Raw genomic sequence first — 27,001 nt, 5'->3', positions numbered from 1 at the left:
ACCCTAGACTGTAAAGTCACTGGATAGCCCAGTAAAGTATAAGCAAAGAAAGAATCATTTTAAAAGTCTGACTAAAGCATGAAGGCATACAGAATAGTAAAAGCTTGGTAGTCTCACAGAATGGCTGTGTTAACAAGAATTATTTTAGAAGCTGTTTGATAGTTTCACAGAAGCTGGACCTTGGGCCTCAAAGGCTGTGTTAATACATTTTGGAATTTAGAAATGATAGTGCAACTAAGGCAAGGAAGAAGATAGTCTTCATCTTGGCAGAAGTACACGTCTTGCTAAGGACATCACAATGCTGAGAAGACACATATATGGAGACATAGTAGTCATTAAAAGTAAGTTTTAACTGCTTGATTTTAGAAAAGCCTTAAAAGCAGACAAAAGCTTTAACATTGCAGGAAGGCTTATCAGCTGGCAATGTTTCTTGGCAGACTAACAAAGTGTCTAGCTAGCTAACCACCTGCAAGAGATGAATTCCAGAAGACAGAAGACAACACACATTTTAATTAGATAAGCAAGAGCATCCTTGAGTATCAGGGAACTTCTGCTTTTAGAGTCTCTTTGTTTGAATTGCAACTGAAATGGAGGCAAACCATAGGGGACTGAAAGTTACTTAAAAGTTATTAAAACCAGAAGAAGAAATGCGTGTTCTCTTTAATGAGGATGTTACATCGAACTCTACTGGTTTCTGAAAACTTTTGGAAATTGTGTAATTTCGGTGAAACCCCACCTGTATGTAAATCAGAGCCAATCAATGGTTTTGCTCACTTATTGCCCACCTATTTTCTATCTTTTATGTAAATGATATCTTATCTATAGCCTATTAAGAGTTAGCCCCATCTATGATGTCAAACATCAGCCAATGAGAAGTTCAGATTTTCAAACAAAGAACCCAGAATGCTATAAAGTGTCCAGTTAACATTGGGAAAGGGGCTCTCAATACTTTGGACATTAGTCCTATGAGATGCCCTTTGCTAGCAACGAAATAAAGCTTGCAAACGATCACCCTTGTGTACTGAGTCTTGCTTTTCGAACCTTGCAACACCATCACCACATCCAGTGGCAAGGAGTCCCACAGACTAATTATCCCCTTGTAAAGGCTCCCAGGCCAGATGCCATCACCACATCCAGTGGCAAGGAGTCCCACAGACTAATTATCCCCTTGTAAAGGCCACATGCTATCACCACATCCAGTGGCAAGGAGTTCCACATACTAACGACAGGCTGGGCAAAGAAATGTTTTTTTTAAATTTTGTATCTTAAAATGCTTGGACTCAGCAGTCATCCTGCAGGCTTCTCTTAGCTGCTGCACGTGGCTGGGCAGCCTGAGGGTCCCCCCTGGGTCCCTGTTAGGGAAGCACACAGAGAAGACTGCAGGACACACAGGCCTCAGAACCTCACTGCCTCTGGGCACAGTACATGCAATGCAATTGCATGCCGCGACCCCTGCTGGAGAGATGGGAGGCGAGGCGACTGCCAGTCCTCAACCCTCCCCCAGTGAGCATGCGCGAAGCAGCACCCCTGCTGGAGGGTTGAGGCGAGGCGCCCGCGCTTCCACTGAGCATACGCAAAGCAGCGACCCTGCTGGAGAGATGAAGCAAGGGCCCGCGCTTTCACAGAGCATGCGCAGAGCAGCGTCCCCTGCTGGGCAGAGGAGGCGAGGCGAGGCGAGGCGCGGCGCCCGCCCTTCCACCGAGCATGCGGAGAGGAGCGACCCCTGCTGGAAGGACAGGAGGCGAGTGAGGATGCGCGAGGCCGGCGTTGGCAGGAAGCGCCGCGGGGGTCACGTGCGCGGGGACCAAGATGGCTGCCGCCTAGCAGCGTTTCTCGCAGTAACCGGCACTTGCCCCGCGAGCCGCCGCCGCCGCCATGAACCCGGAGAAGGACTTCTCGCCGCTGACGCCCAGCATCGTGCGCGCGCTCAACGACAAGCTGTACGAGAAGCGGAAGGTGGCCGCCCTCGAGATCGAGAAGTGAGCGCAACCGGGCAGCCCGCGCCTGGGAGCCTCCGCCCTGTGGGGACGGGCTGGCGCCTTCGCCCGCCTCTCGGCTCCGAGGCCCCGGGCGCCCCTGCTCAACCTCCAGTGGGGGCTCAGAGTGGGTCTGCGGAACTCCTTGCCGCAGGGTGTGGGTAGCACCTGGCCTGGAAGCCTTCCAAGCTGTGAGAAGGAGGCAGCTCCTGCCCTTTCACCAGCTTCCCCTTTCATAGCCTCCAGTGGGGGCACAGAGTGGGTCTGCGGAACTCCTTGCCACTCCTTACCTGTGGAACTCCTTGCCGCAGGATGTGGGTGGCACCTGGCGTAGAAGCCTTCCAAGCTGTGTGGAGGCAGTGTCTCCTGCCCGCCCTGGCTCTGAAGCACCAGCTTCAGGGAGAGGGTCCTTTCGCTTGCTGGCTATAGGGTCATGCGGTGGGTGGGGAGGCTGGTGAGGCAGAGCCTCCCCACTAGAGTCCTTTGAAAAGCGCTGCCGCTGTGTGAGGCACCCTGCTTTATTTTCCCAGCTTTGGACACTATAGGGGAGAAGTGGAGGAACTGGCAGGTATGTCTTATGGGCCTCTCTCCTTCATTGCCTTTGCCAGAAGGAGAAAGTGCGACCCCTGCAACTTGTTACCACACAGTAAGTCTCCCCTTTGTGCCCTTCCCCCAGGTGCCAGGTGATGGTGGGCAGCAGTAGGCCATTTTCTATAGTGTTTTGTTGTATGGTGCGAATTACCTTGTGGGTAGGATGTCAGGCAAACAAAGTGTAACTGTGTGTTGAAGGAGGAAGATGCTTGCTGAGACTGCTGGTGCTTTTGTTGTCAGGGACAGGGTAGCCTAGTGGGTGGCACCAAGTAGCAACGGCAGCAGCAAACATCCCCTTCTTCAGTTTTAAACTGGTGCCTGAGCTGTCCAGCCTTCTCAGACAAGGTAGGATAATGTAGTCCAACTCAGTAGAAGCCAGTTTGGTACATGGTTCTTTTGTATAGTACAGAGTGAATATGTAGGGCTGCATTACAACTGATGGCTGACCACGTGTTCAAAAGTGTCTGCTGGCTAGTGCAATGTTTCTCAAACTGTGGGTCTTCATTCATTTCAATATTTTATTTTTAGACTTGATGTTCCCACGGGATGCAACTGGATCTGGGGAAGTGTTACAGGTTGCAGCCTTGAATTGTTTAAAAATTTTCTGCTTGATGATGTCACTTCTAGTCATGACATCACTTCCAGTGGGTCCTGACAAATTCTCAAAAAGTGGGTCCTGGTGCTAAATGTGTGAGAACTGCTGGACTAGTGGATATCAACTAAAAATGCCTCTCCTCCTGCTCTTAGGTTGGTGCGCGAATTTGTGGCTCAGAACAGTACAGCTCAGATTAAGCATGTGATTCAAATTCTGTCACAAGAGTTTGCACTTTCCCAGCATCCACACAGTCGGAAAGGAGGGCTCATTGGCCTTGCAGCCTGCTCCATCGCTCTTGGGAAGGTGGGTGTTCCTCTTATTTTGGCCGCACAGCAGGACATGAATGTGTTTTGATCCCTCTGGTGGATGTGACTGAGTATTAGGGAGACTGGTTCTTGGCCTCCTAATAAACCCGCCCAAGGGTAATTTGGGCTGAATTAGAGGCAGCATGGGAGTGTTGCAAGCAGGATCTCCTGATGTTTTCCTCCCTTGATGCTCATAGTAGCTGTGTGCTCTCTGGATCAGGCTGGGACCAGGAATTGAGGAGGGTGTTTTAGTCCTGCCTTTTTGCTGTTTTCCAGGTTAAAATTGTACCCCGAAGCTGCTATTTGATTGTAGTTTTTGTGCTATGTATTTATTTTGTTAGATTGTTGTTTATCAGAGTATGGTTCTGATAATCCGGCCTCATTAGGAGGACCTAGGTGGTACCAGGCTACCAGATTTGCCAGATTTCTGGAAGTCCTTAATATCTTAATGCAGTGGTTCCCAAACTTTTTAGCTTCAGGAACCACCTAAAAAAATTCACTTAATTGGCTGCTCAAGCGTCTGCAGCGGTAGCGTTCCACCCCACTAGCAGGCTTGATGCACATAGCCTAATCAACCTTGTCAATTTTGCATCCCATCAAAAATTGGGATTTGGGAACCACTGCCTTAATGCATAAACTTAATCATGAAATTGAAACAGCTGGAGAAAATGAGGCCTTGTTGGGCATCATGCAATGCCAGTGGCAGATTGATCCAGTCCTGACTGGATTTGTGCTGCTGCCTTGTGACTTGTTTTTGGCCAAAGTTCAATTGTTTCCATGTTCGTTTTGACAGTAGACTCCCAGGATTCCCGCAGTTTTGGATGCCAGGTTATTGGAATTTTACTGTGTTGGTGTGTAATAAAATTTAGCATTTGCATAGTGTGCAAAACTTTGTGTGTATCATCTTGATGTTGTCCTTACAACAGCTTTGTCAAGCGAGGCTTTGCTACCTCTTTGTGGCAGCTGGGAAGCTGAGAGAGGGTGATCTGCCGGAGATGAGACTTAGCGATAGAAAAATGAACTGAGGAGTTTTGATCAGTCTTCATTTCTATGCTATAACTGTATTGTTAGTTACTCTGGGGTCTTGAAGCAAAAACTGGCCTGCAAGCATTTAAATAGATATTTGTTCATGCTTTGGGGGTGCAGTTTTAATCAGAAAAATGCTGTGAGAGTAAAGAATAACCTTTCCAGTGCCCTGGCCCCAATCTGAATGCCTCTCCTGCTGCTGTTAATATTTTTATAATGTTTCAGGAGAAGGTCCTTTTCATGGATCTCTTACATCTTGTCTAGTTGTGCCCCACAGGGAAAGTGAAGATAAGTGACCTGACAGTTCTCATCTCGTTTTTTGATTTCAGAGAAATGGCTGGAAGCAAACTAGAAGATCTTGAACCCATGGCATGCTTTAAGGTGCCTTTAGGAGGCAGTACAGAGCTTCAGAAAAATACATGGCTCTCTCATTGAGGGCTCTGTTCTCCTTTCTGCTTGAGGCAGGCAGCATACAGGGCATCTGTGGGTGTCTCTCCATGATCTGAATTTCTGAAGCTGTCTCAAACAGATTTGGACCATTTATCCATCTGTTTTGACTGACAGCATCTGTTCATGTTGGTGTTCTGATTCGTGAAAGTCTTTGAGTTCAGTATCAGTGATTAGAACATGAGGCTCCCTGTATGCCAAACATACACTCCACCCAGGGCCCTCCCTTGGGCAACTTGGTCCCACCTCCCTTAGATTGAAGCTCACCTTGTTTTGGATATTCCCGTTGTCATTCTGTTGACACAATGAGGCACTGAAATAATCTTGGGGGGACGGTGAAATGAGTCAGACCTGGTCTTCCTTTGAAATGAGTGTCAGGAGAGTTAGAACAGAAAAAAGAAAATACTTCTTTACTCACCATGGAATTAGTGTGTGGATCTCTTTGCCATAGGATGTGGTGATGGCATCTGGCACCTTTAAAGCAGATTGGACAGATTTATGGAGGAAAAGTCCATCACAGGTTACAAGCAGTGATGGGTACATGCAACCTCCAGGTTTTAGGCTACCTCAGAATGCCAGATGCAAGGGAGTGGCACCAGGAGGCAGGTAGCCTGTAGTCTGAGGCATCTGGTGGACCACTGTGAGATACAGGAAGCTGGACTAGAAGGACCCTTGGCCTGATCCAGCAGGGCTTATGACAGTTTTTTCCTTTTTAAAAATCAACCACCATCACTGGACAAGCCTCTGAAAATCACTAGTGAAGTACTGAGTGATACTGTAAACCCTCAGTGTCAAACGATAATCAAAGTTTATCATCGTACTGCACTGTACGATGACAGGCAAAGTTGTCTCCCCTACCCCATGTTTTCCCTTACAGAGACAATCAGCCTTTTTTAAGTACGCGAAAAGGTCATATCTATGCTTTGGCTTCTAAACTGTGATGGTTACCTGGAAAAGTCCATCACAGGTTACAAGCCATGTTGGGTATATGGAACCTCCTGTTTTTTTTAAATAGGCTGAATGCCAGATGCAAGGATGTGGCAATAGGATGCAGGTCTCTTGTTGTCTTGTGTGCTCCCTGAGGCCACTGTGAGATACAGGAAGCTGGACTAAATGGGCCCTTGGCCATGTCCAGCAGGGACCTTCTTCTGTTCTTATGTGTGTTCAATTTTAAGAAATCGTTTTCATCTGGTTTAGCTTTAATTTTAAACCAGTTTATTAAAAAAAAAAATTTACTATAGCTATATTGTAAATGCATTATAAAGTGTACAGTTATCCACGCTGTTTGCCTTTGGCTAATAGTAAAGGGTTCTTGCTGTAGGCCACACAGAAGCAGTCTTATCTCAGCCAGTGTTCTGCAGTAACTGTTCCAATCTTCACATGTGCATTTACAAGAAAGTAGTGCCCTTTTCTGATATTGGCACCACTGAAATTGTATTGTTTTATCTCTCCCCCCCCCCCAAACCATTTGATTGCCAGGATTCTGGGTTATATTTGAAGGAGCTCATTGAACCCGTGCTGACATGCTTCAACGATGCTGACAGCCGATTGCGCTACTACGCCTGTGAGGCGCTGTACAACATTGTGAAGGTGGCCAGGGGCTCGGTGCTTCCACATTTCAATGTGCTGTTTGATGGCCTGAGTAAGGTAACAGATGTTCTCTGTCCTGTGCCCACAAAGAGCTCTGTCCCTTTAAAATGCTTGCATTGCAGTGCAGGGGCTGCTGACTACTGGAGGAGTGGGATTTTCAACTGCCTTTGTTGAGGTTGAGCTTAGTCCAGAAAAGGGCTAAGCAGTGGTGAATCTCCTAATGGGCTGCTTATGGAAAGTTTTTCTCTACCTTATTTGGGCCCAGTGATGCCTTTGTCCCAGCTCATTATTTAAAAATTATTTTGGCTCCTGAAATGCTCTAGGTACTTGGTAGATGCTCTAGGTACTTGGAAATGCTGAAATGCTCTAGGTACTTGGAAGATGTGACCTTGATCAGCCTTGTAGGGGCTTACAAATGGGATTGCACTTTAATCTGGTGGGTGCCTGTCCCAATGTAGAATGGGCTTTGGTGTGCACTAATCTCTGATGTTACTCTGTGCTTCAGAAACAGGAAGAATTCTTGTTGCTTCAGTGCCTCTGAAGCTCAGTCACAGGACCTTACCCCTCCCAGTTTGGGGAGTAGTAGTATCCATGGGAATTCCAAGTTTTGACTGGTAATAGTTACTTAAGGTTAAGCAACATATGTGGTCACTGCTTTAGGTGCTACTGATGCTTAATGCACTTGGTTTGGCTCAGCTAAAATGCATTGTTGACTGCTTGTTTTTTCAGCTTGCTGCAGATCCAGACCCCAATGTAAAAAGCGGCTCTGAACTTCTGGACCGACTTCTGAAGGTACTTCATCTTCTTCTCTTTCTCCAGTAAGTGCAGGGACCAGGATTCCTGGGACAACGTAAGTAGCTAGGAGTAGAGACTATATTTCTAGCTAGATCATTTAGGAAAGTAATTTTAGATTCCTCCCCCTCCTCCATCCCTAAATCCAACAGGAATGCAGGAAATGTGCAAGGAGGTGGCTGGCCATTACATGACAAAGGGGAGAGAGATTGCAGTGGAACTGAGTGACTTGATATTCTTTCTCCACTGTGAAAGTTGTTGGACAGAGAGTCACTTGAACAGGTTGTTTAGAGGGAGGGCATCTGAAGAATGGGGTCAAGTAGAAAAACAAGATGAAGTTATAGGGTTTGCCGTTAATGTCAGGCTTAAATAGCGTCCGTGCGAGAGTTGTCCTTTAGCTGATGTGCATGATGGAAGTAGGAGGCATAGTTATTATATAGGAACCAATCACTGAAGACTGGGGCGTGAGGGCTCTCTAATGCTGCTTGATTTTTCTGCCTTTGTAGGATATTGTGACTGAGAGTAACAAATTCGACCTTGTGAGCTTCATTCCACTGCTGCGTGAGAGGATCTACTCCAATAATCAGTATGCCAGGCAGTTCATCATTTCATGGGTAGGTGTTTGTGATCTGTGCACCTCCATGCACCGGTGCAGCTTACTCTGATGGAGGTGCAAATGTGCTTTGTGGCACGTTTGCGACCCTCCTAGCCTGGCACAAGGACATGTGCCAGCACAGGGTACAGTTAGGATTGTGTCCTTAATTTGCAACTGGTTGTTGGATCACAAAGGAAAAACAAATGACAGCCATGCAACCGCTTGTCTCTCTTACAAGTCCTTTGTGATCAGAGATGAACAGCAAAGGATGACCTCTAGATTGAACCATATCATTATAAAATGGCCTGCAGATGTAGAGATCCGGTCTCTACATTATGTAAAGTTTAGAATTCAGATCTGTTCCACTTCAGTCTTCAGTAGTCACTGTGAACTCAGTGGAGGACCTCTTACTGATTTGCTGATTTATTGTGTTCAAGATGCCTTTTGCATGGAGCAGGATTCGAAAATGTGGCTCTGCATCTGGCATCCAAAGTGGAACGGTCCAGCCACCTCATTTGGTGTGATATGTAGACTGTCCATACTTGTGAAATCCCTTTTCATTGCAGATTTGCTAGTGCCAGACAATGTTTCTGGAATAGTAACACCTTCCTATATAAGGTTGGTTTTAGAAGCTGGAGGGTGGTTGTTAGAAGGAAGGTAGCTCCAGCTCTGACATGTCCACCTCTCCCTAAACGGCTCCTAGAACTAGAAAAACCCCACAGCCTCTGGATTGCGTCTTTGAGCCTGCTTATTCAGGTCTAAAGCAGGTCTGGTGCCTGGTAGCTGATTCAGCTGTGTTAACTTTTGCTTGGAACTTATGAAGACTGTTTTCTTCCTCCTTACCCCTCTGAGCTAGATTTTGGTGCTGGAGTCTGTTCCTGACATTAATCTTCTGGATTACCTACCAGAGATTCTAGACGGCCTCTTCCAGATCCTTGGAGATAACAGCAAGGAGATCCGTAAGATGTGAGTGCAGCAGTGAATCTGGGGATAACTGCTTGGTAGGCAACGTTCTAGCTTCCTTCTCCAGTGGTGGGTGATGCTGTGAGAGTGATGCCATCACCCCATCTCAGCCAGGCTGGAGCTCTAGAAAAGGAAATAGCAGTTTTGAATAGGACAAGCAGCAGAGGATGTTGTTCCCATTCCTTGCCTCTGGCTTTCTCAGAAGCGGGTGACCAACTGCTCTTGGTGCGAGGATGCTGGACCCACTTGGTCTTATCCAGCAGCCAAGCTCTTCTTATGTTCCCTGAGTCATTAGAGACTAAATTTTCTAGACCTGAGCTTGTGCCACTGCTCTGCAAGCACTTTTCTGCAGTGTGGCTATTCTTCTGTTGGGGTCAGCTGTTGTATGTACTGATGGTCTCTTGTTATCTGGTGTGCTCCCTGGGGCATTTGGTGGGCCGCTGTGAGATACAGGAAACTGGACTCGATGGGCCTATGGCCTGATCCAGTGGGGCTGTTCTTATGTTCTTATGGTGGAAGGAGGAGGGTTACCTGGTTGATGGAAGATTCTGCCTCGGAGCAGATGGGGCCGAACCAGGTCACTGTTGGCCTCTTCCAGCTGTGTGGCTAGCAGAAGTGAACAGCCAGATGATTCTGGCAGAGGAAGCCCAGGCCAGTCAGTGACAGGGTTTTGGATGGAGTTGTGCACACTAAGCACAGTTTGGACTCTCATAGGCAGGAAGGAGACTCAGCATACTCCACAGAGCAGGAAGTTCTCTGAACCGTGGTCCATTCTCCTTGCATGCCAGGTGTGAAGTGGCCCTTGGTGAATTTCTGAAAGAGATCAAGAAGAATCCCTCCTGCGTCAAGTTTGCAGAAATGGCCAACATTCTGGTGATCCACTGTCAGGCCTCTGGTGAGCTTTTACAGCTTTGTGTAGATTGACACCTTGTCCCATCCTCCCCACCCCCTTTTGCCTTATGAAGAGCAGTTCTTTTCACAGCATAGTAACCTGTTTGGGTTATTGGTCATCCTAACCTGGTCTAAACATGTGAGCAGAGATTTTTTTTCAAGGAAAAGATGGGAGCTCTCCTGTTGAGGACTTCAGTCATCCCTGTTCTGAATTTCCTACTGTGTGTGAACTGGAAAGCTTGGGCCAGAGCAGAAGGTTTTGAAGGGTGGCCTCCATTAGTTGTTCATTAACAAGGGGTATGTTGGGTCTATAGACTGGATTAACTGTTAATGTTCTCCCTCCCCAGTATTTCCCAGGAATACTGGGAATAATTCCATGGAGGGGTGAATTATTTCTTGGTGAAGAGGTGTTTCTTGGTGAAGAGGTGTTTCTTGGTGAAGAGGAGCCACAATCCTGTACAGTCCAGTCCTCACAATGCTGCTGTAACAATTTCTCTGCAAGACCTTCTGCCTGCTTGAGGAGTCCAAGTGTGTTCTTGTATCTTTTTAGGTTCTTGTTGCTGCTCTGTCAAATTGTGCTCAGATCCCGATTTCAGTTGCATTATTTGAGATTTCATGATAGATTTCTGTGTATTTTTTGCCCAGCTCTGGAATTGTAGATCCCAGCCACAATTATTGGTGTCAGTTATTAGAAGTGCTCTAAAAACTCTTACCAGTCACCTTAACCATTCCTGTTGGGTATAGAAGGCAACTGTATGGGAAGCTGCTTTCCAGGCAGGCTTCTAACTGTGATGGTCTCCTTTTTTTTCCATGACTCATCTGACTGCAGATGATCTTATCCAGCTGACTGCCATGTGCTGGATGCGGGAGTTCATCCAGTTGGCTGGTCGGGTGATGCTGCCGTATTCCTCAGGGATCCTGACAGCTGTCCTGCCATGCCTGTCCTATGATGACCGGAAGAAAAGTATCCTTAGAACAAAGGCTACTTTAGCTGCAAGGGGACCTTGGCTCATAGTGGAAAGAGGGCAGGGTGGGATCCAGTTGGGAGGTTCCTGTTTATTTTTCTCTAATGGGTGTTTGTATCTTTGAATGTGCTGTTTGGGGGGGGGTATTGATGAACCAAATGGACTTAGTTGTGGTTGGAAAGTAGTCTAGTGTTTCATGTAAGGTGATGATGCTTAGTGCAAATGCAGAGTGAAATGGGCTGGCAGCCCCCAAAACGAGTGGCAGCCACTTTCATTGCCTGTTGTCCCAGAAGGCTCTTTGTGCTGTTTTCCCAGGGCAAGTGGCTGCCCAGCGTGATTCTGTGGGAAGATTGGGAAAGTAGTAAGGAGGCTGTAGTGCAGAACGGAAAGCACCGTGCCCAGACAGCTTGTCCTGGACACTGGATTTGTACCACGGACTGGGGTTTGGAGGTCCCTGAGAGATGCAATAGATATTACTAAAGAATATATACAGGACATCAATTTCTAAAAAGTGCTTTTAAATACCCCCAAAATTATCCATGTGCAATTCTTATAAACCATAGATTCAAATATTGGCACAGCTAAAATAGTTCAACCCACTGGAAAATAGTGGGGGGGGGGCACCTTGACTTGTGGGTGAGCATTCCTTACATTGGTGGGGTGCAGGCATCAAAGAGGTGGCCAATGTGTGCAACCAAAGCCTGATGAAGTTGGTCACACTGGAAGATGATGAGATGGATGAGACCAAGCAGTCCTTGGTGGCTGATGTGGACGAAAATCTCTCCAAGCAAGAGATGGCCTCAAGTGGTGAGTCCCATTTTCCAAAGCTGAGAGTCTTTCTGGCTGTGTTTTTGTGCAGATCATACCAGAGGAAAAATGACTGCTGGCATTTGGCTCTTCATTGTGAATGGTGCTAGCCCCTTGCAGTGGTCAGAACTTGGTTGTCCGTATGCAGTAATGTAATCAACAGGCCTGCAGGCATCTGGAGCAGATTCAGTGCTGTTTTTCTTAGTGGGTGGGAGAGGACAGAAGAGACCTGCCTTGGAGGTACAGCTCCACTCTTGTTGTTTGCAGTAGATTTGTTCCAGGATCCCCTATGGATGGACAAAAACAATGTTAAATCAAATCATGGTTTAAAAAAACACACACACTTCCCTTAAGCGTGTGGTTTAAGAACTGGTTTAAGTAATGGTTTAAGAAATTTCTTAAAAAACAAAAAAAAGCTTCCCTTCCTTTAGCATGGCAAGCTGGAGGGCAGTCTGTGGCGCTCTGGGAAGCAATTTCTGGGTTGCGCCAAGGCCCCTTCCCATCTCCCTTTGCCCTGCATCTTGCCAGAATGCATCGTGGAAGTGTTTGGCTCCAGAGTGGTGGTTGTGCAGGATTTGCTAAGACTGGTCTTTGTCAGTGTCAGCCCATTTTGCCCCTGCAAGTGCTGTGCTACTCTCAGACTAACCTGTCTTCTTATAGGCTGCCTGGATGCCTCCAGCGATCCCAGTTTCAACAACACCAGCGTCTTCATGCCAGCCAGGTAAAGTTCTACTAATGTTACTGAGACTCCTGTCTTTTCACTGCTGTAGAGTGGCACTGAATCCAACAACTAACTTCTGGATGCTGCAAGTCTCTGTGATGGAGGACCAACAGAACTGTGTGCCTGTCCTAGAAAAACCTCTGATTTTTGGAGTTGGGGCATCAGGAGTAAGGCTGCATGTTTCCAGTCCTGGAAAATGTTATCCTGGGAAGGAGGGGCTTTCAGGTGGAATCAGCATTTGGTCTTATGTTGTCCCACAGTGAGGTGATTTGTGCATAGGATAGCAAACCTCTTTTCCTTTGCACAAACTGCAGCTAGAAATAATCAGAATGGCACTCTCTGAATTTGTGTAAACTCTTTGTCTCTGCGTCTATATATTGCTTTTGTGTTTGTGCATATTATATCATTTCAGATATCAGAAGGTTGCAGATGTTCTGCCCTTTTACATTTGTGCAAGAGTCCTCCCTTGCATGTGGGAAGGAGGTTGTCTGGTGCATAGGAAAGATAAGTTGGCTGACGCGTGCCTACAAGGGCTCCACTGGTGCAGAGGCAGTGATGAGTGGAGCATTACCACCTCAGGGGGTGCCCCTGTAAGCAGCATTTGTGACTGTGAATTTTGAAGCATGTTTCTGAGTCCATGAGCGCTAGAATCTTTCAGTGACTGAATTTGATTTAAGAATCTAGATTTTGTGTTCAAGGAGAAAACTCTTGACACCCAGCACCTATTTAGGTGCAATACCGCCATCGTATCACAGGGTGTCACTGTGATTCCAGCTCAATCACTGTATGCTGAGAGAGTTTGATCCTCTCAGTTTGAAACTCTCATGCTTTTACCTCCTGGCTGTAAAGTCTAAGGATGTGCCTAAGGGGTTTCTACATTAATGCTGTTAAAGTGTTGCAGCCTGACTCAGCTTCATTGTCAGTTTCCTGTAGCTAATGCTCTTTTTGATGATTCATCCAAGTCATTGTGAGGCCACGGAAGTTTCAGAAGGTTTTCAAGGGAAGTTGTAGTGCGCACACAGAAAGGCTAATTCCTTTTCACTCTTTCAGTGGCATGTGTGAACATAAAAAGTTCTGGAGGTTGTTGAGGTTGTTGTGTTTTGTATTCTGGTCTGAGACAAGCTTCTTTTAGTGTTTTATAGTCATTTATCATACCATAGGTTAGGACACTGCCTTGAACTGAGTTAGATTGCTGGTCAATCCAGCTCAATTCAATCAGCTTTGACTATCAGCAGTAGCTCTCCAGGATTTCAGGCAGGATTTTTTTCCCCAGTCCTACCTGGAGATGCTGCCAAGGACTGAACCAGTAGAGACCTTCTTCCTGGAAAGCAGGGCTGTGCCCCCTGAAGTTACAGTCTCATCCAACTTAAATGTGTACATATTTTCATATACACAGTGTGTGTCCATGTCTGTGTTTGAACATGTATAAGTTGCAACTTAAAGTGAGGTGCCTGTGACTGGGAGTGTGCATTATTGGTGTGTTATGGCATCTGAACATGGTTACTTCAAAGCACTTCCTGCTCAGTTTTTTGAGCATGGATTGAGAGTTGTTGTGAAGAGGAAAGGGTGTAGCAAAGAGTCCTGCTGAGTCGAATTAGAGGTCATGTAATCCAGCATCCCGTTTCCCACGCTGGTTGGCCAGATGCCTCCAGGAAGGTCCTAAGCTGCACACTAAGGCAACAGTGCTGAAACCCCCCCACCCTGCAACTGGTGTTCAGTGTGATAGCACTTCTGAACATGCATTGCCATCTTGGCTAATAGGCACCCCCAGTTCTCTTTCAAAGCAGTCTAAGCCTGTGGCCATTGTCACAGTGTGTGACAATAAGTTCCATAAATTACTTCCTTCCGTGTGTCTTGAATCTACAGAAGATCAATTTCATTGTGTGACCTTGCAGGACCTATGGTATTACGGGACTTAGGAACATCTTTGTCTTGCTGTTTTCTCCACACCATGCATAGTTTTGGAAACCTCTCATAGGTTTCCTCTTAGTTGCCTTTTTTCACATCTAAAGAACCCCAGATGCGGTAGCCCTTCCTTTACTGAGCTGCCTTTTGATCTGGTCTGTTGTTTGTCCTTGACCTCTGCAGCACTTAGCACGACAGGTTTTTAAATTCTTCTGGTGAGTCTGAATGAGGTTTTCTTCTTAAGGCACTGTATTGAGGACTGTATGGGATTCTTTGAATCTTGCGTTGACTTCCTGGTAGTGTTCAGAGGCTGTGTTTGAGACTCTTGGTTACCCAGATTGGCATGCAATGGCCATTAGCCTTTCGGTCTGGACTTGACAGATCACCGGCATCACAACTGCAGAGAGCTGGACTTGAGTGTTTCCAGTTGGAGCCTTGCTTGTGATCCTTATTTATTTTCTATATTAAACAAGCGAAGAGATGGTTTGTGACCTATGGGCAGGAGCTGCCATTGTTGGGCAGCCATTTGCACTAATGAACTGGTGGAGGAATTGGAAGCTGAAATTGCAGAAGTTGCTGTTGCTGTAGGAGGCATCTCACTCCCTCTCCCCCCCTCCTCCCTAGTTGTTCATGCTGCATGTTGCTACTCTGCTTGGTCACAAAGAGCGCCTGGAATCTGTTGCTCATCAAGCGGGGCGGGGGTTGTCTCCTCTGGGACCCCTGAATCCTTTGCCTCTCGTCTGTTGTCATAACCACTTCTGTGAAAGACCAGATGCCAGAGGTTGTTTGGGCCTCTTGGTCACTTTCTCCTCATAACCAGAACAAGGAAACTCCCTTAACAAGATTGTGAATAGATCTCTTGGCAGGTTGCCTGAAGCAGCTGCAAAATGCTTCTGGTGAGCAGTGCAACAAATTTGATCCTCCTTTCTTCTAAGCTCAAAGTGACTGAAGAACTATGAGAAGATGGACTAGTGAACAGTACTGTGGATGGGTCCCTTCTGCCAGCTTTGTCCCTTGCATATACTCCCCTGTTCACCCTGCCGCCACTTCATCCCTGACCCCCCCCCCCATTGTGTTGGTACGTAGGTTGTAAAACCTTTGGGGCAGGGACCTGCTGCCTTACGCATGCTATTTGCATGGATGGTGCAATATGAATAACTTCAGTTGCAAGGCACTTCTCGGCCTTTCATGAGCTCCCTGGATTTCAGTGCCAACTGATGACTGATCTACTTGTTTGAAGTGCTTCTACCCCACCGGGAGTCCTTGAATGGCCTTTGCAAAGCAATTGTTGCAAATCCTAGAGCAGGGGTGGCGAACCTATAGCACATTCGCCCAAAGTGGCACGTGAAAAAATTTTGTGGGCACAAGGCATGTGGTGCCAGCATGATGATATAACCCCCACCCTTGATGAGATAAGCCCCACCCTTAATAAATAAATGGATATATGATTATCATTACTGTCCATTGAAGCAGTAAATTGGCTGCCTAAATAGACTTCTTTAAGATTGCTTTCAAGCAGTTTCTTCTTCCATAAAATAAATTTGTAAAATACAAATAATAATAATAATAATAATAAATGATCCACTACTATAAATTCCCTCAGGCATGAGAATTTTTTAGAAGATTATTGCCGGTTTGGCACATGGAGGACTCAAGGAGGACTGAATTTCTGAAGCGTAACAGAGAATCTTGAGTGGTAGGGAGGTTATTTGGTTTTTAATCTTGTGATTTAAAATCCCAAGATGTGTTAAAACAAACCTAGCTCTGTAAATGTGTATCTTTATAACCTCCTGCAACCCTGCAGAATAGAGAACTATAGCCTATAACCCATGCTTGTAGGTTGGTCCACCCACCACCACTTTATAGACTGCAAGTGAGATGCCACCAGCAAGTTATTTGGGGCGAACTTTTAAGACTCTGGAATTAAAGGAGGCTGAGTGGTGCCTGGTGGATTTCCCACCAGGATAATACTGAGTCATGTAAGTGCCGGGGGGGGGGGAACCATCTCAGATATCCTCACTGGCTGGTGAAATGCATCCACACAGACGCTTACTGAATCTTGCTTGTGTGTCCTCCTTTGTCTGCAGTACAGAGAGAATCCATGTGACCCTGAACCTTGATGGAATTGTCCAGGTATTGGACTGCCACCTTTGTGATTCCAACATTGGAATGATGACCCGGATTGCAGTCCTGAAGTGGCTGTACCATTTGTACATAAAGACACCTCGCAAGGCAAGTCTGTACCTATAGCTTGGCAGGCTCTCCACATTAGAGGTTGTGCTGCTTAGATACTGCTGACTCTCCTTGGGAAAAAAGCTGGGGGAGGGGGGGAGAAATGACCATCCAAAGTGTGCACTTGCCTTTCTGTGCTGTCTATAATTACCACGTGCCCTCTTCTACAATATTCATGTGTGCGCTAGTTAGGGGATCAATACCTTATTGCTATGCCAGGAGCCGCATCTTTGTGCCTCTCTTCCCCATGAGAAGTAATTGTGTTGTCTTTGGATGATGAAATGAAGTTTCCAAAGTATTTTGTGACTATTTTGAGCATATTATGGTCAAAAGGAGAACAAAGAGACCCTCCTTGTTTTGACTTCACTAAGCACTGTGTTCATGTAGAAAAGTATCTAGTGAAGTCCAGTTTGCGGCTTCACTCTGTTCTCCCTTTGGTCATTACGCTCTGCAAGCCTCACATCACCATCCATGGGGGGACAGCATCAGGGGAATGTCTTGTACAGAGGGGGCAGCCACCCATCCTCTTTGCCATTGAGGGATAGTGGAGAGGACCTGCTCTGATAGAAGATGAGCAGGCTGTTCAAAAGCACGTGTTCTTCTGTAGAGAGCATGTTTCTGTTGCCACTCTGCCTGCCCCATGATCCCATCTGAAGTGGTACAGCTACATTTCAGGCAGAAATAATCCAGTTCTTAAACTCCCTAAAATGAATAGAATAACTACTTTCAAGCACTTTTTTTTCTTCAAATTTTGATCTTTAATGTTTTTATAAACCAAATACTTACAATCACAGAATGTTGGATTAGTTGACCGCCCCCTGCTCAGTGCAGGCAACTTGTACAGCATCCCTGACAGGGAACCCTCCCCTCACCAGCATGTGTTGACTCCTCCTTGAGAATGGTGGTTGGGTTTCCTCCTTTTCATAGGTAGCTTAGGGTCCAGTCGTATTGAACTTTCCAGCACTATTGCAGCCACAATGCTGCCCCGAGGTAAGGGAACAAATGTTCCCTTGTCTTGAGGACGCCTACAGGACTGCACCCCAATCTCAGGATGCAGCACACATCTTTTGACACAGCTGCATAGATGCTGGAAAGTTGGATAGGATTGGGCTCTAAGTGTCTTCCTCCCTAGTCTACAGAGCTTGGAGTGGCAATACTTATCCAGATAACTATGAATCTCCTCCACAGTAAGGGCCAGGTACTAGTTGCACAGAATGTCTCCTGTTCCTCTGTGTCATATGTGCAGCCACAGCTTCTCCTGGAATTTCCTCTTCTGCAGCAGTCACCTTTTCCTTGTGTCTTGTCCTCCACGTGGGTTGCAGCACAGAAAGGCACACCTCTAGCCTTTCACCTTCTCTTCCATCACATCAGGGCTAGCTGGTGTTCGAAAACACATGGCACATATGGTTCAATGACCCCCAGGAAAACCAAACATGAATCATGCAGTAGAAAGCTGATTATTAACTCAGTTGTTGCTTTCTCTGTTCAGAGGTTCAGATCCAGTTCCAGGCAACCAAGAGATAATAGGGTCTAGCTCTGTTTTGGTTCTTAGGGAGTACCCACCTGATCAAAGTGATTTGGCCCAGAAGTCAGCAGGAAATAGTAGTTGTTGGGGATGCATGGTTCCTCATCCCTGCTTAGACTATGTCATCCTCCTGTTGTACACGTGTATCATTTTGGCAAGGAGTTTCTCCATGTGTTGTTCTGACACTAGATGCTGTGTGTTCTTTCTTCATTATTTAAAAGGCATTTTTGGAAACCTTCTGTCAGTTTGGTGTCCTAATGATGCATAAGAACAGAGGTGGCTTTAGAATTTGGGCATTACCTGACCAGGGGGGTGGGCCCTGTGTCCTTCAGAGAACCCATCTGGCCAGGCCAACTTACAGGACCCTCAGTATTGGTGGCAGCAGTAGAATCCAATGCAATACTGGGAGGGGGTAAGGGAACCATGGATACTCAGAGCAGGATTTTGCCCCATGGACCCCAGCATATTGGCGCCAGCACTGGCAAGAGGCATGGCTGACCTGTACACCATAGTAGTTTAAAAAAAAATCTGCAGCATTGTGGGAAAATTGTTTTTATGAAATGAAGCATGATCATGGAGAAAATCTGTGACTTCCCGTTCTTGGAACATTCACTGCATTAGATCTCCTTTCTGCAGTTGGTAACTTTGGCTGGTTTTGCTGCTTATGACCATAGCTGCAGAATTCCTTGGGATAAGCTTGTGAGAGAGGAGGACTTTCTCCTCACGAGAAAATATAAACTCCTTCTGAATCTGATAGCAGCCCCCGGCGTTGTGGTGGAACATGGTGCACCTGCTTCTGCCATAGCCTTGGATGTCTTCCTCACACACTTCCTTTTGGGTTTCAGATGTTCCGGCACACGGATAGCCTGTTTCCCATCTTGTTAAAAACTTTATCTGATGAGTCCGATGAGGTGAGTGCTTGTTCTGTGTGTCTTTTTAAAGCTTTACTGCATTTATAAATCATCTTCCGTAACAATTCTCAAAGCCTTTTGCAGCAAAAAGGGCTTGCAGTGAAGGGCTTGACTAAAGTTGAAGAGCTCAGATGGCTTGCATGTTAGAGAACAGTCTGCCATCTCTGTTGTGTGCCAATTCAGGGAGATTTCTGGTTGCATTATGCATGGCTTGTGGCATTGCTGGACTTTCAGTAATGTGCCTAGGGGCCTACCCACTTTTCATGGCTGGGAGCAGGTTGAGCCTGTACCAAAATGGTGGTGAGTCTGGCTTTTTAGTCTTATTACTGGTAACACTTCACATTTCAAGTGTCCAAAACATTTTGCATGAATTACTGTATTTTCCATGTACCAACAACTGCAAGTACAAGTGAATATTATCCCCGTGTTGCAGCTGGGGAACCGTGCTGCAGTTGAGACTTTGTGGTCTGCTTAAGGCCTCCTAGTTGGTTTGTGACAGAGATGCAGCTGAAACTGGAGCAGCCCTGATCTGCTTCAACCTCTTAAGTCACTGTGCTAGTTTAGGACCAGATCCTGCAGAAAAGGGCGCAGAGCTTCAAGGTAGTGTCCTCTTGTTCACCTGCTGCCTCTGTCCCAAGTGCCCCCTCCCCATGTCCTGTCCTTCCAATTGCAGAGAGTGGAGCAGAATAGCTCTTTCTTGTGTCTCCTGCATTTCCTCTTCTCCCTCTTGCCTGGACTGAGCCAAGCCAAGCAGGCAAGGTGACAGGGATGGCAAGGCCAGGGATGGTAGTGCAGATGGAGAAAGTTTCCCCTGAGCTGAGGCAGTGGAGGGGGCAGCCCAAAGTACTTGTCTGGCCCTGCCCACCTCAGCGTCTGCCCTGCCTGCAGATAGCTTGTCCGCCTCTGAAAGTGGGAGATCCTTGCTATGGAAGGTGCCTTTCCCTGGTGGAAAGAGCCTTGAGCAGCTCCCGAGGTCCCTTTGCAGGTGTTAGTTGCAACCCCAGATGTAAACTTGCAGCTGATTTATTGGGTGGCCCATGGCCCACAAGTGATTAGCAACTTGGTTATTCTCAGAAGGCTGGGAATGTCATCTGCCTGCTCTTTCCAGAACAGGTTTTTGCAAAATGAGTTTTCTTTGGAGAATACAGTGGCTCTGGCTAGTGGCTGCTGTTTTTCCACTCTTTATCTGATGGCCCCAAAATGAGACACTGAGTCATTCTCGTTTCTGTTTGAAGTAAGGAACTGAGCTTTGAGTGCTCAGTTCGAGAGTTCCTGGCAGAGCAGAGATATGAACAGAGGTGTCTTGGGCACAAGCCATGCATCCTGGCCAGTCAATCCTGCTGTCTGGAAGAGGAATACCAGGCAGTCAGCTTTTGGGGACCAATCAGTCCACTTAGCCAAAGGTTTTAGCAGCAGGATTTCACTTGAGCCCCACAGTGCTGGAAATGGCCACCAGCGGAGTCTTCTGGCCCCATCATTGCATATCTGCTTTAGTTAGCGCACGCTTAAAACCTTTTCGGAGAAAGCCACCCCCTGCTGCTTGGCTGGGTAGAACTGGGCTCTTGAAGATGCTGCTTGGAATGCACTGCTAGCCCTCTCTTGGGTAATGTGTTGAGTGGGAGCTGAGGCAGGCTTCAGTTGCAGAAGTTCTTCACAGTGACTTTGCCATTGAATCAGCGGTTCAGTTTGTTCTGTAAACAGGCAGTGGCTCTTGTTTTACTGATTGTGATAGCAGAGCAAACAACTGCTTCATCTCTTTAGTGGCAGGGTTCCTGCCTGGCTGTGGGAGTGCGATGGCATTTGGTAGCCTGGTTGCTAGTGGGGGAGGATTCTGTTGGACTCCTCAGCAGCTTCTAATATTGGAAATGGTTCTATTATTTTGGACCAACTTGAACATTCAGTGGCACTGTAGCTAGTTTAAGATTTTTCTGTCTGGTTGCATTCAGGATGTCATCATTGTGGGGCTGGGCAGGGCTAGTCCAGGACTAGGAGACTGGCCTGCAGTGGTCCCCTTGGCCCTATCACCAATGATGTTCAGCATCTGAATGAAGCTGCTGGGAGGGATTGTCCACACCTTTGGAGCTGACACACCGCTCTGTATTTCAGTAAGCCAGTTCTCCCCAACGTTGCATATATTTAATAGGGATCAAATGTGCATACCTGTAGGCTGGACAGAAATGGGTTAACCAGTTTCAGACCAGGTGGGAGCTGGGATGGTTTTCCTTTACTGGGTGAGAGCATCATTATATGTAGCAGCCATAGGGACAAGATGAAGACGTGAAACAGTGCCTGACCAGCCTTTTCCAGCTTCTTCCCCACCGGGGTGGCAGTGACACTGTGATGAAGTTCCAGTCAGCAGAAGTAGGACAGACAGGGCAATACCTCTTCTTATCTGCCTGCTCTCCTATCAAGGAAGAGGTTTGAATCAGCCCTAGTCATTGTCCCCCCCCCCCAACCATTTTCTGAGGCAGCCCAGGTAGTCTTTTCCACCTGGGGCGCAGGGCAGAGGGATCATGCAACTGTGATAGTGATGAACATGGATTACGTTTTGGCATCTTGTATCCCTGCTGGGTATGCGCCGATGTTTGCAGTGTCCTTTGGGATGCTTAATGCAGTTCAGATGCTGCATCACATGGAATCACCCAGCCTGTGGTCCCGGTGATGGTTTTGATTTGAGGTGGGGGGAGGGAACCAGTATTGAGTTCAGCTTGACTGTGCCATGCTTCAGGGATCCATCTCTGGCTCTGAGCCTTATTGTCCATCACTGTCCACTGCCACACTGCAGGGCTTGCCTGCCCAGGGAAGTGCATGCATGCACAGCCCTCCTTCTCCTCACTGCAAGCCCTGTTGTTCCGACCTTTCCTGCAGGCTGGGCTCTCACACTAAATCCCCAGGGGCTTTCTCCATGTGATGGAGATTCCACGTACAACCGGCTTAACAAAAGCCTGTGCCAGAGTGAATGGCAGTCTTTATCCAGTCAGGCTTTTGTTTGCGCCTGGTTGGATTTCAGCCCGCATAGCCCCAAAGTTCCCAGCTTTCAGCTTGCCAAAGCTAAAATTTGGGACTTTGGAATGCAACAAAGAACAGCAAGGGTAAGCTGAATGTGACCTCGCTTGGCTTCCTCCTGCTTGTTCCCACTGCAGTTCTTGAGTTATGTTTTATTTGCATGAAAGGAGCTTTGGGTGCTTTGCAGACAGATGTTTCTGGCTCCACAGTCCCAAGAGCAAAGGCTCTGTGTGGGTGCCTGGCGCGCATTGTGTTTTGGGGCCTGAGCTGCCCTGGTACAAGGCAGGTAATCGTTCTTCGTCAAGGGTGTGAGCTGTTGCTGGGCCACAGGCAAGCTTCTCTTCTCCCTGCCTCACCACCCCACACTTAGAGCAAGTGTGTGGCCAGTAGCATCAGTGCAAATTGTGCTCTCCTTTGGATTAGGTTGGAGAGGGAATGGCAGAGAGGAAAGATGCCAGCAGTAACTGAAGGAGCTTTTAGGTCCCCTTTCCCTCCTCTTCAGACCTGACTTGGAGATGGGAGTCCTGTTCATTTGTGCAGGAGGGTGTGTTTCCCAAGGGGACCAGGCCTTGTGGCCTTAACTTGGGGCTTGGGAAATGCTGACATGTAGCCTGTTGCTCTTGCCCCTTCTTCCTGTCCTGGTGCCTTCACTGGGCAAAGTGAAGTTGCAGGGGAGAGGCTCACATAGTGTTTTTGACTTCTGGAGAGTTTGGTGTGACATGAAATGAGACTCCACTTCCAAGTTCTCCACGTGTGCCAGGGGTCTGGTTTCATTTTGCTTGTTGTCACACTTGCCTCAAACATTAATTCTGTACATGTGGATTTTGGGCAGAGTGAACACATGACCTCCTTTGGGACTGTTTTGCCCCAGCTGGCAACACTGTGGCTGGAGGGCCTGGACCTGGGGCAGGACCCAGAGGAGCTGTCTTGCTGCTGGTAGTGAGCAATGCTCCTCCCTGGACCTGGCTTCTGGCACTTTTCTGTTCCAGTAGGCTCTGCTTCCATAAAAGGCAGGCAGACAGGGAGGGACGACTCATTGCAGTTTGAAGGCAGCACACCAAGGCTTTGTACGCAGGGAAGGCCAGCTCTTCAGACACAGTGTGTTGCTGTGCTGTCCCTTCTCATTGCTGGGGCCTCATTCTCTCAAACAACCACAGAAGTGGTGAGCCTTGACTGTATTGCTTTGTCCGGATGAGGCCAACTCACTAAGACAAGGCACTTAACCTGGAAGCTAAGCCCAGGGCAGTGCTACCAGCACTGCTGATTCCCCAAGCCATTCAGTTTTTCCTGGACTGGCTGGCTGCAGCTTCCTTTTGGGCCACCTTTTTTTTTTTTTTGCCAGGGTGAGAGCACTCTTTACAGCAGCTAGGCCCGTTAACCTGTGGCTGTCATGACACAAAGGGGCCTGAAGCCTGCTCAGGACCAGGTCTCCTGGTTTGAGACCTCTGGTGCCTCATGATGACCAAACAGAATCCCCTCACTGGAAAACTGTATGTCTGGGAGAAGGGCTTTTGTCTGACAAGCATTTAGGGATCTGTTCACAAGGAATGTGCTACAACAAGTGTTGCCAGATGGTTAAGGCATTGCTTGAAGACTTGGGCTGTAAGTTGCCATTGCCTTTTCTTCTGCACATGTTTCCATTTCATAGATGAGGACCTGGTTACCCAACCTCTGCAACCAAATTGGAATGTGAGCTCAGTTGAAGGCATATTGCATAGTTCCGCTGCTGCAGTTAAGCAGGTCTGACCTTATAAGCCTCCTGGGAACCACCTGGAAGTCATCCTGAGCTCTTGCGAGACAGAGGGTGAGTGTTGGAGGATTTTCTTTGGTGGTTCTGGAATATGATGTACACCTGGACAATTATAGGATGACTCCTTTATTATAGGAGCTCCTTGCTGATTTTGTTAAACCTCTCAGGGCTTTCAGTAGGATGGCCAACACTATTCTAGTACACTGGGCTTAGCCCTGCCCAGCCTCTTTCCCCTTTGAACACACCTGGAAGGTGGTCATGGAGGAGACTTTCTTGGCCCCCTGGGGGTGTTGTGTGGTGTACCCTGAAGGTTGGTAGTCTCCCAGAAATTTTTCTGCATCTCTCTGAAGTAGCTAGGAGAGATCATGCTGAGGATTGGCATCACTGAGACACTGATGACAGTGTTTTGTTAACTGAGGAGTGGGTTGCAGCTGTCTCTTCCAAACCTGTATCTAGGACTGGGACTAGATAGATGGGATTTAGCAAGATGAAGCTCAGTGCAGGCAAGGTGGAAGCAAAGGTGGCGTGTCCCTCCCAATGCTCTGAGAGGGAGTGTTGTTGCCTGTGATAGTTGGGGATGGTGTCTCCCTATCTGAGAAACTGCAGAGCCTGGCAGTGCTCCTGGGTACACAAGTGATGGAGGTGTTCAGAAGATCCCCCCCAACTGCATTTGTTGCAGAGGCTGTTTGTCTTGAGAGAGTAGAGTAGAGCCTATTTATCCGCATTAGTTCTGTTCTGTGACTTGGCGCAATTAACAAAAAACGGCGCATTGTGCTAAATTACATAGAGTTATGCAAATAGGCTGCAGCCTGACACTTCCGGGTGGAAGGAAACTAAGGCAGCTGTTCTCAATCCCCTCCCCTCTTTTCCATACTCAGCCCTCTGTTGCCAGCTGCCCAGCTTCTTTCACAGTTGGAATGCTGAGCTTTTAAGAGTCCAGCTCTGTGCATTTCTGCTCAGAAGTAAGCCCCATTCCAGTCAATGGGGCTTACTCCCAGGAAAGTGTGGGGAGGATTGTAGGCTGAATCTCATGCTTTGCTTGGTGGGAAGGCTTGCTTGTGTTGGTGATTGCCTGCACCATTGGGGGGGGGGGAATTGGGCAAACACTCCCTGGGTTTTTAAAAGCAATCCCCTCTGTTGCTACCACACCTGCCCCTGTGTGTGTGAGAATGAGAGAGAGAGCTCCACCTTGCTGCTCATGTTCTGGCTACAGAGGTTTTCTGCCCCCCACTTCAGCCTCTTTGCAGGCTCAGGGGCTCCAGAAATGTTACTGTTCCTTGACAAGGGGAACCTCTTCCAGGGCTCAAGGGCTATTTCCCTGCCTGGGCAAGGCGGAGCCTTTTTGCGGTGTTTTGGGCTGCCTGGAAATGGAGCAAGATGCCAGCACAGGGCAAAGGAGGCAAAGGTGTGTGTGACTTTCAGAACCCCCACCCCATTCTCATTGTGACAAATCCGCAGATTAAAAATCCGTGGAGAAATAGGCTGCACCTGTATGTTGGAGTCATCCATGCATTTGTCACCTCCAGGATTGACTTTTGTAATGTGTGCTCTGAGTCTGCCCTTGATGATGATTCTGAAGTTAGAGTTAGTGCAAAATGCCACTGTCTGCCTCCTGATGGCTATTGGAGGGTAAAAACATATTTGTCCAGTTTAATAGCAATTGCCCTGATTGTGGTTTTGCTTCCAGACTGTATTCAAGGTGTTGTTGGTTATTTTTTTAACACCCTTCACGTGCTTCACCTTGGAGACCGCCTCTCCCTTTATGAGCCTCTGTAGCAGTTTCAATTGGTGAGTCAGGCCCTGCTCCAAGGGTCATAGAATCATAGAGTTGGAAGGTACCCACAAGGTCATCTAGTCCAACCCCCTACCTGTAGCAGGAAATCCTCCTAGAGCAGCGGTGTCAAACCCGTTTCATACAGAGGAACAAATTTAGCATTCATGATGTCTGCTGAGAGCCAGAAGTGACATCATTATGCAGAAAGTGACATCATTAAGCAGATGATGGTCCTAAACTGCTTGGGACCAGTGTATTTGAGAGACCGCCACCTTCTGTATAGTCCAGCCCATTCTCTTTGGTCATCAGAGAGGGTCCTGTTGGTTGTGCGGCCATCAAGAGAGGTTAGGGGGATGGCGGCCAGAAATAGGGCCTTCTCAGTGGTGGCACCTGTACTGTGGTATTCTCTCCCCTTTGAGTTGCGAACAGCTGCTTCGTTGTTAACCTTCCGGCGAGACCTGAAGACCTTTTTATTTCAGAAAGCATTTGATGCCTGATGGAGGGCATGTTGGCTGCTTTTAACAATTGTTGTATACTGCTGGTTATATTGCTGCTGGTCTTGTTGTTTTATTATTTTTTTATTGTTATTTTATAATTTTATGTATTTTATGACTTTTAAGTGCCCTTCTGGGAGAAAGGTGGATTACAAATCCAATCAATAAATAAAATGAAAACTCATTCACTGCAAATGACAGAAGAGAAAATGTGTAAATCTTGTTCATATTTTTTAAGATATGAGAGAACCCAGTTATCACACTGGGAGAGCCCAGTTCTAATGAGGGCTGGATAAATTGCTTCTGAGGGCTGCAGTCGGCCCGTGAGCCTTATGTTTGACACCCATGTCCTAGAGCATCTCCAGACTGCATTTTTTGCAAAGGCTTCTTGAAAAAGTCCTCTTCTGGTCCTCGGTAAGAGAAGTGAAAACATTGCTGTAAAGAGCAGGGCTGTATATGTAAGCAGCAAAACTGCTGCTCCCCTGCAGAGCTTGAGAAGCTGCTCCTGAGCTCCCCCCTCTTTCCTCCTCAGGTTACAGAACACGTCACAGGTGTGGCACGAAGTGGTCCCTTGCTAAACGTTTTCCTCCGATTGTGGTGGCGGGAATCTTGTTCTCCCCTTTAGGAGCTGTTGCCATGAAGGCTTCCATCTTCTGTTCATAGCAGTTCATTTGCAGCAACTGCAGGTATGCAAGACTGGTTGCCCAGCTTGTGAGTTTCTTGAGCAAAAATCCACATGACTGGAGCAAGAGGCCTGTTTGTGTGACTGGGCGTAGTGCGTTTGGAGAAGGCCTCCTCTGTGTGACTGCACTGAAGGGGGAAGAAGCGGGTGCATGTTGGCAATTCTTGTGTGAGTGCCATTTTGGTTTGGTGGAACTTGCATATTGAGGAGGAGTTGCCATCTCCCCAGAGTGTGTCTGCTGGCTGTTGCCCTGCACCTCTCAGGCCACTGTCTTAAGACACAACAGTTTTTGGGAGAGGGATCACCCTGTCTTTCTGCTGTCTTTTGCATCATTGGCAGAGAACTGAACTGAAGCAGAAATCTCTCAAAATGAGCCCAGTGCCTGTGAGATTCTCTGGTTCAGAGACTAGAGTGCAAAGGTCACCCTCCTTTTCTTCCCTGGAGAAAAGGGGCAGTAG

General features: G+C 47.4%; 1 protein-coding gene across 2 annotated transcripts in view; it reads left to right on the top strand.

Moving 5' to 3' along the window:
* Nucleotides 1-1,771: 1,771 nt before the first annotated feature.
* Nucleotides 1,772-27,001, top strand: part of VAC14 (VAC14 component of PIKFYVE complex) — a 110,357-nt gene continuing 85,127 nt past the window's right edge. The window contains exons 1-12 of one of the 2 annotated variants that reach the window (XM_066637646.1): nt 1,772-1,979; nt 3,315-3,465; nt 6,420-6,587; nt 7,260-7,322; nt 7,829-7,936; nt 8,774-8,883; nt 9,669-9,775; nt 10,601-10,735; nt 11,403-11,543; nt 12,204-12,264; nt 16,257-16,401; nt 18,772-18,837. In XM_066637646.1, coding sequence (XP_066493743.1) covers nt 1,876-1,979; nt 3,315-3,465; nt 6,420-6,587; nt 7,260-7,322; nt 7,829-7,936; nt 8,774-8,883; nt 9,669-9,775; nt 10,601-10,735; nt 11,403-11,543; nt 12,204-12,264; nt 16,257-16,401; nt 18,772-18,837 — 1,359 coding nt within the window. In that variant the 5' untranslated portion in view covers nt 1,772-1,875. The other variant, XM_066637647.1, reaches the window with a different exon arrangement.

The sequence above is a fragment of the Tiliqua scincoides genome, chromosome 9, assembly GCF_035046505.1.
Source record: "Tiliqua scincoides isolate rTilSci1 chromosome 9, rTilSci1.hap2, whole genome shotgun sequence".
Taxonomy (NCBI): domain Eukaryota; kingdom Metazoa; phylum Chordata; class Lepidosauria; order Squamata; family Scincidae; genus Tiliqua; species Tiliqua scincoides.
The sequence above is the reverse complement of the archived record's forward strand: the minus strand, read 5'-3'. Positions and strand labels throughout refer to the sequence as shown.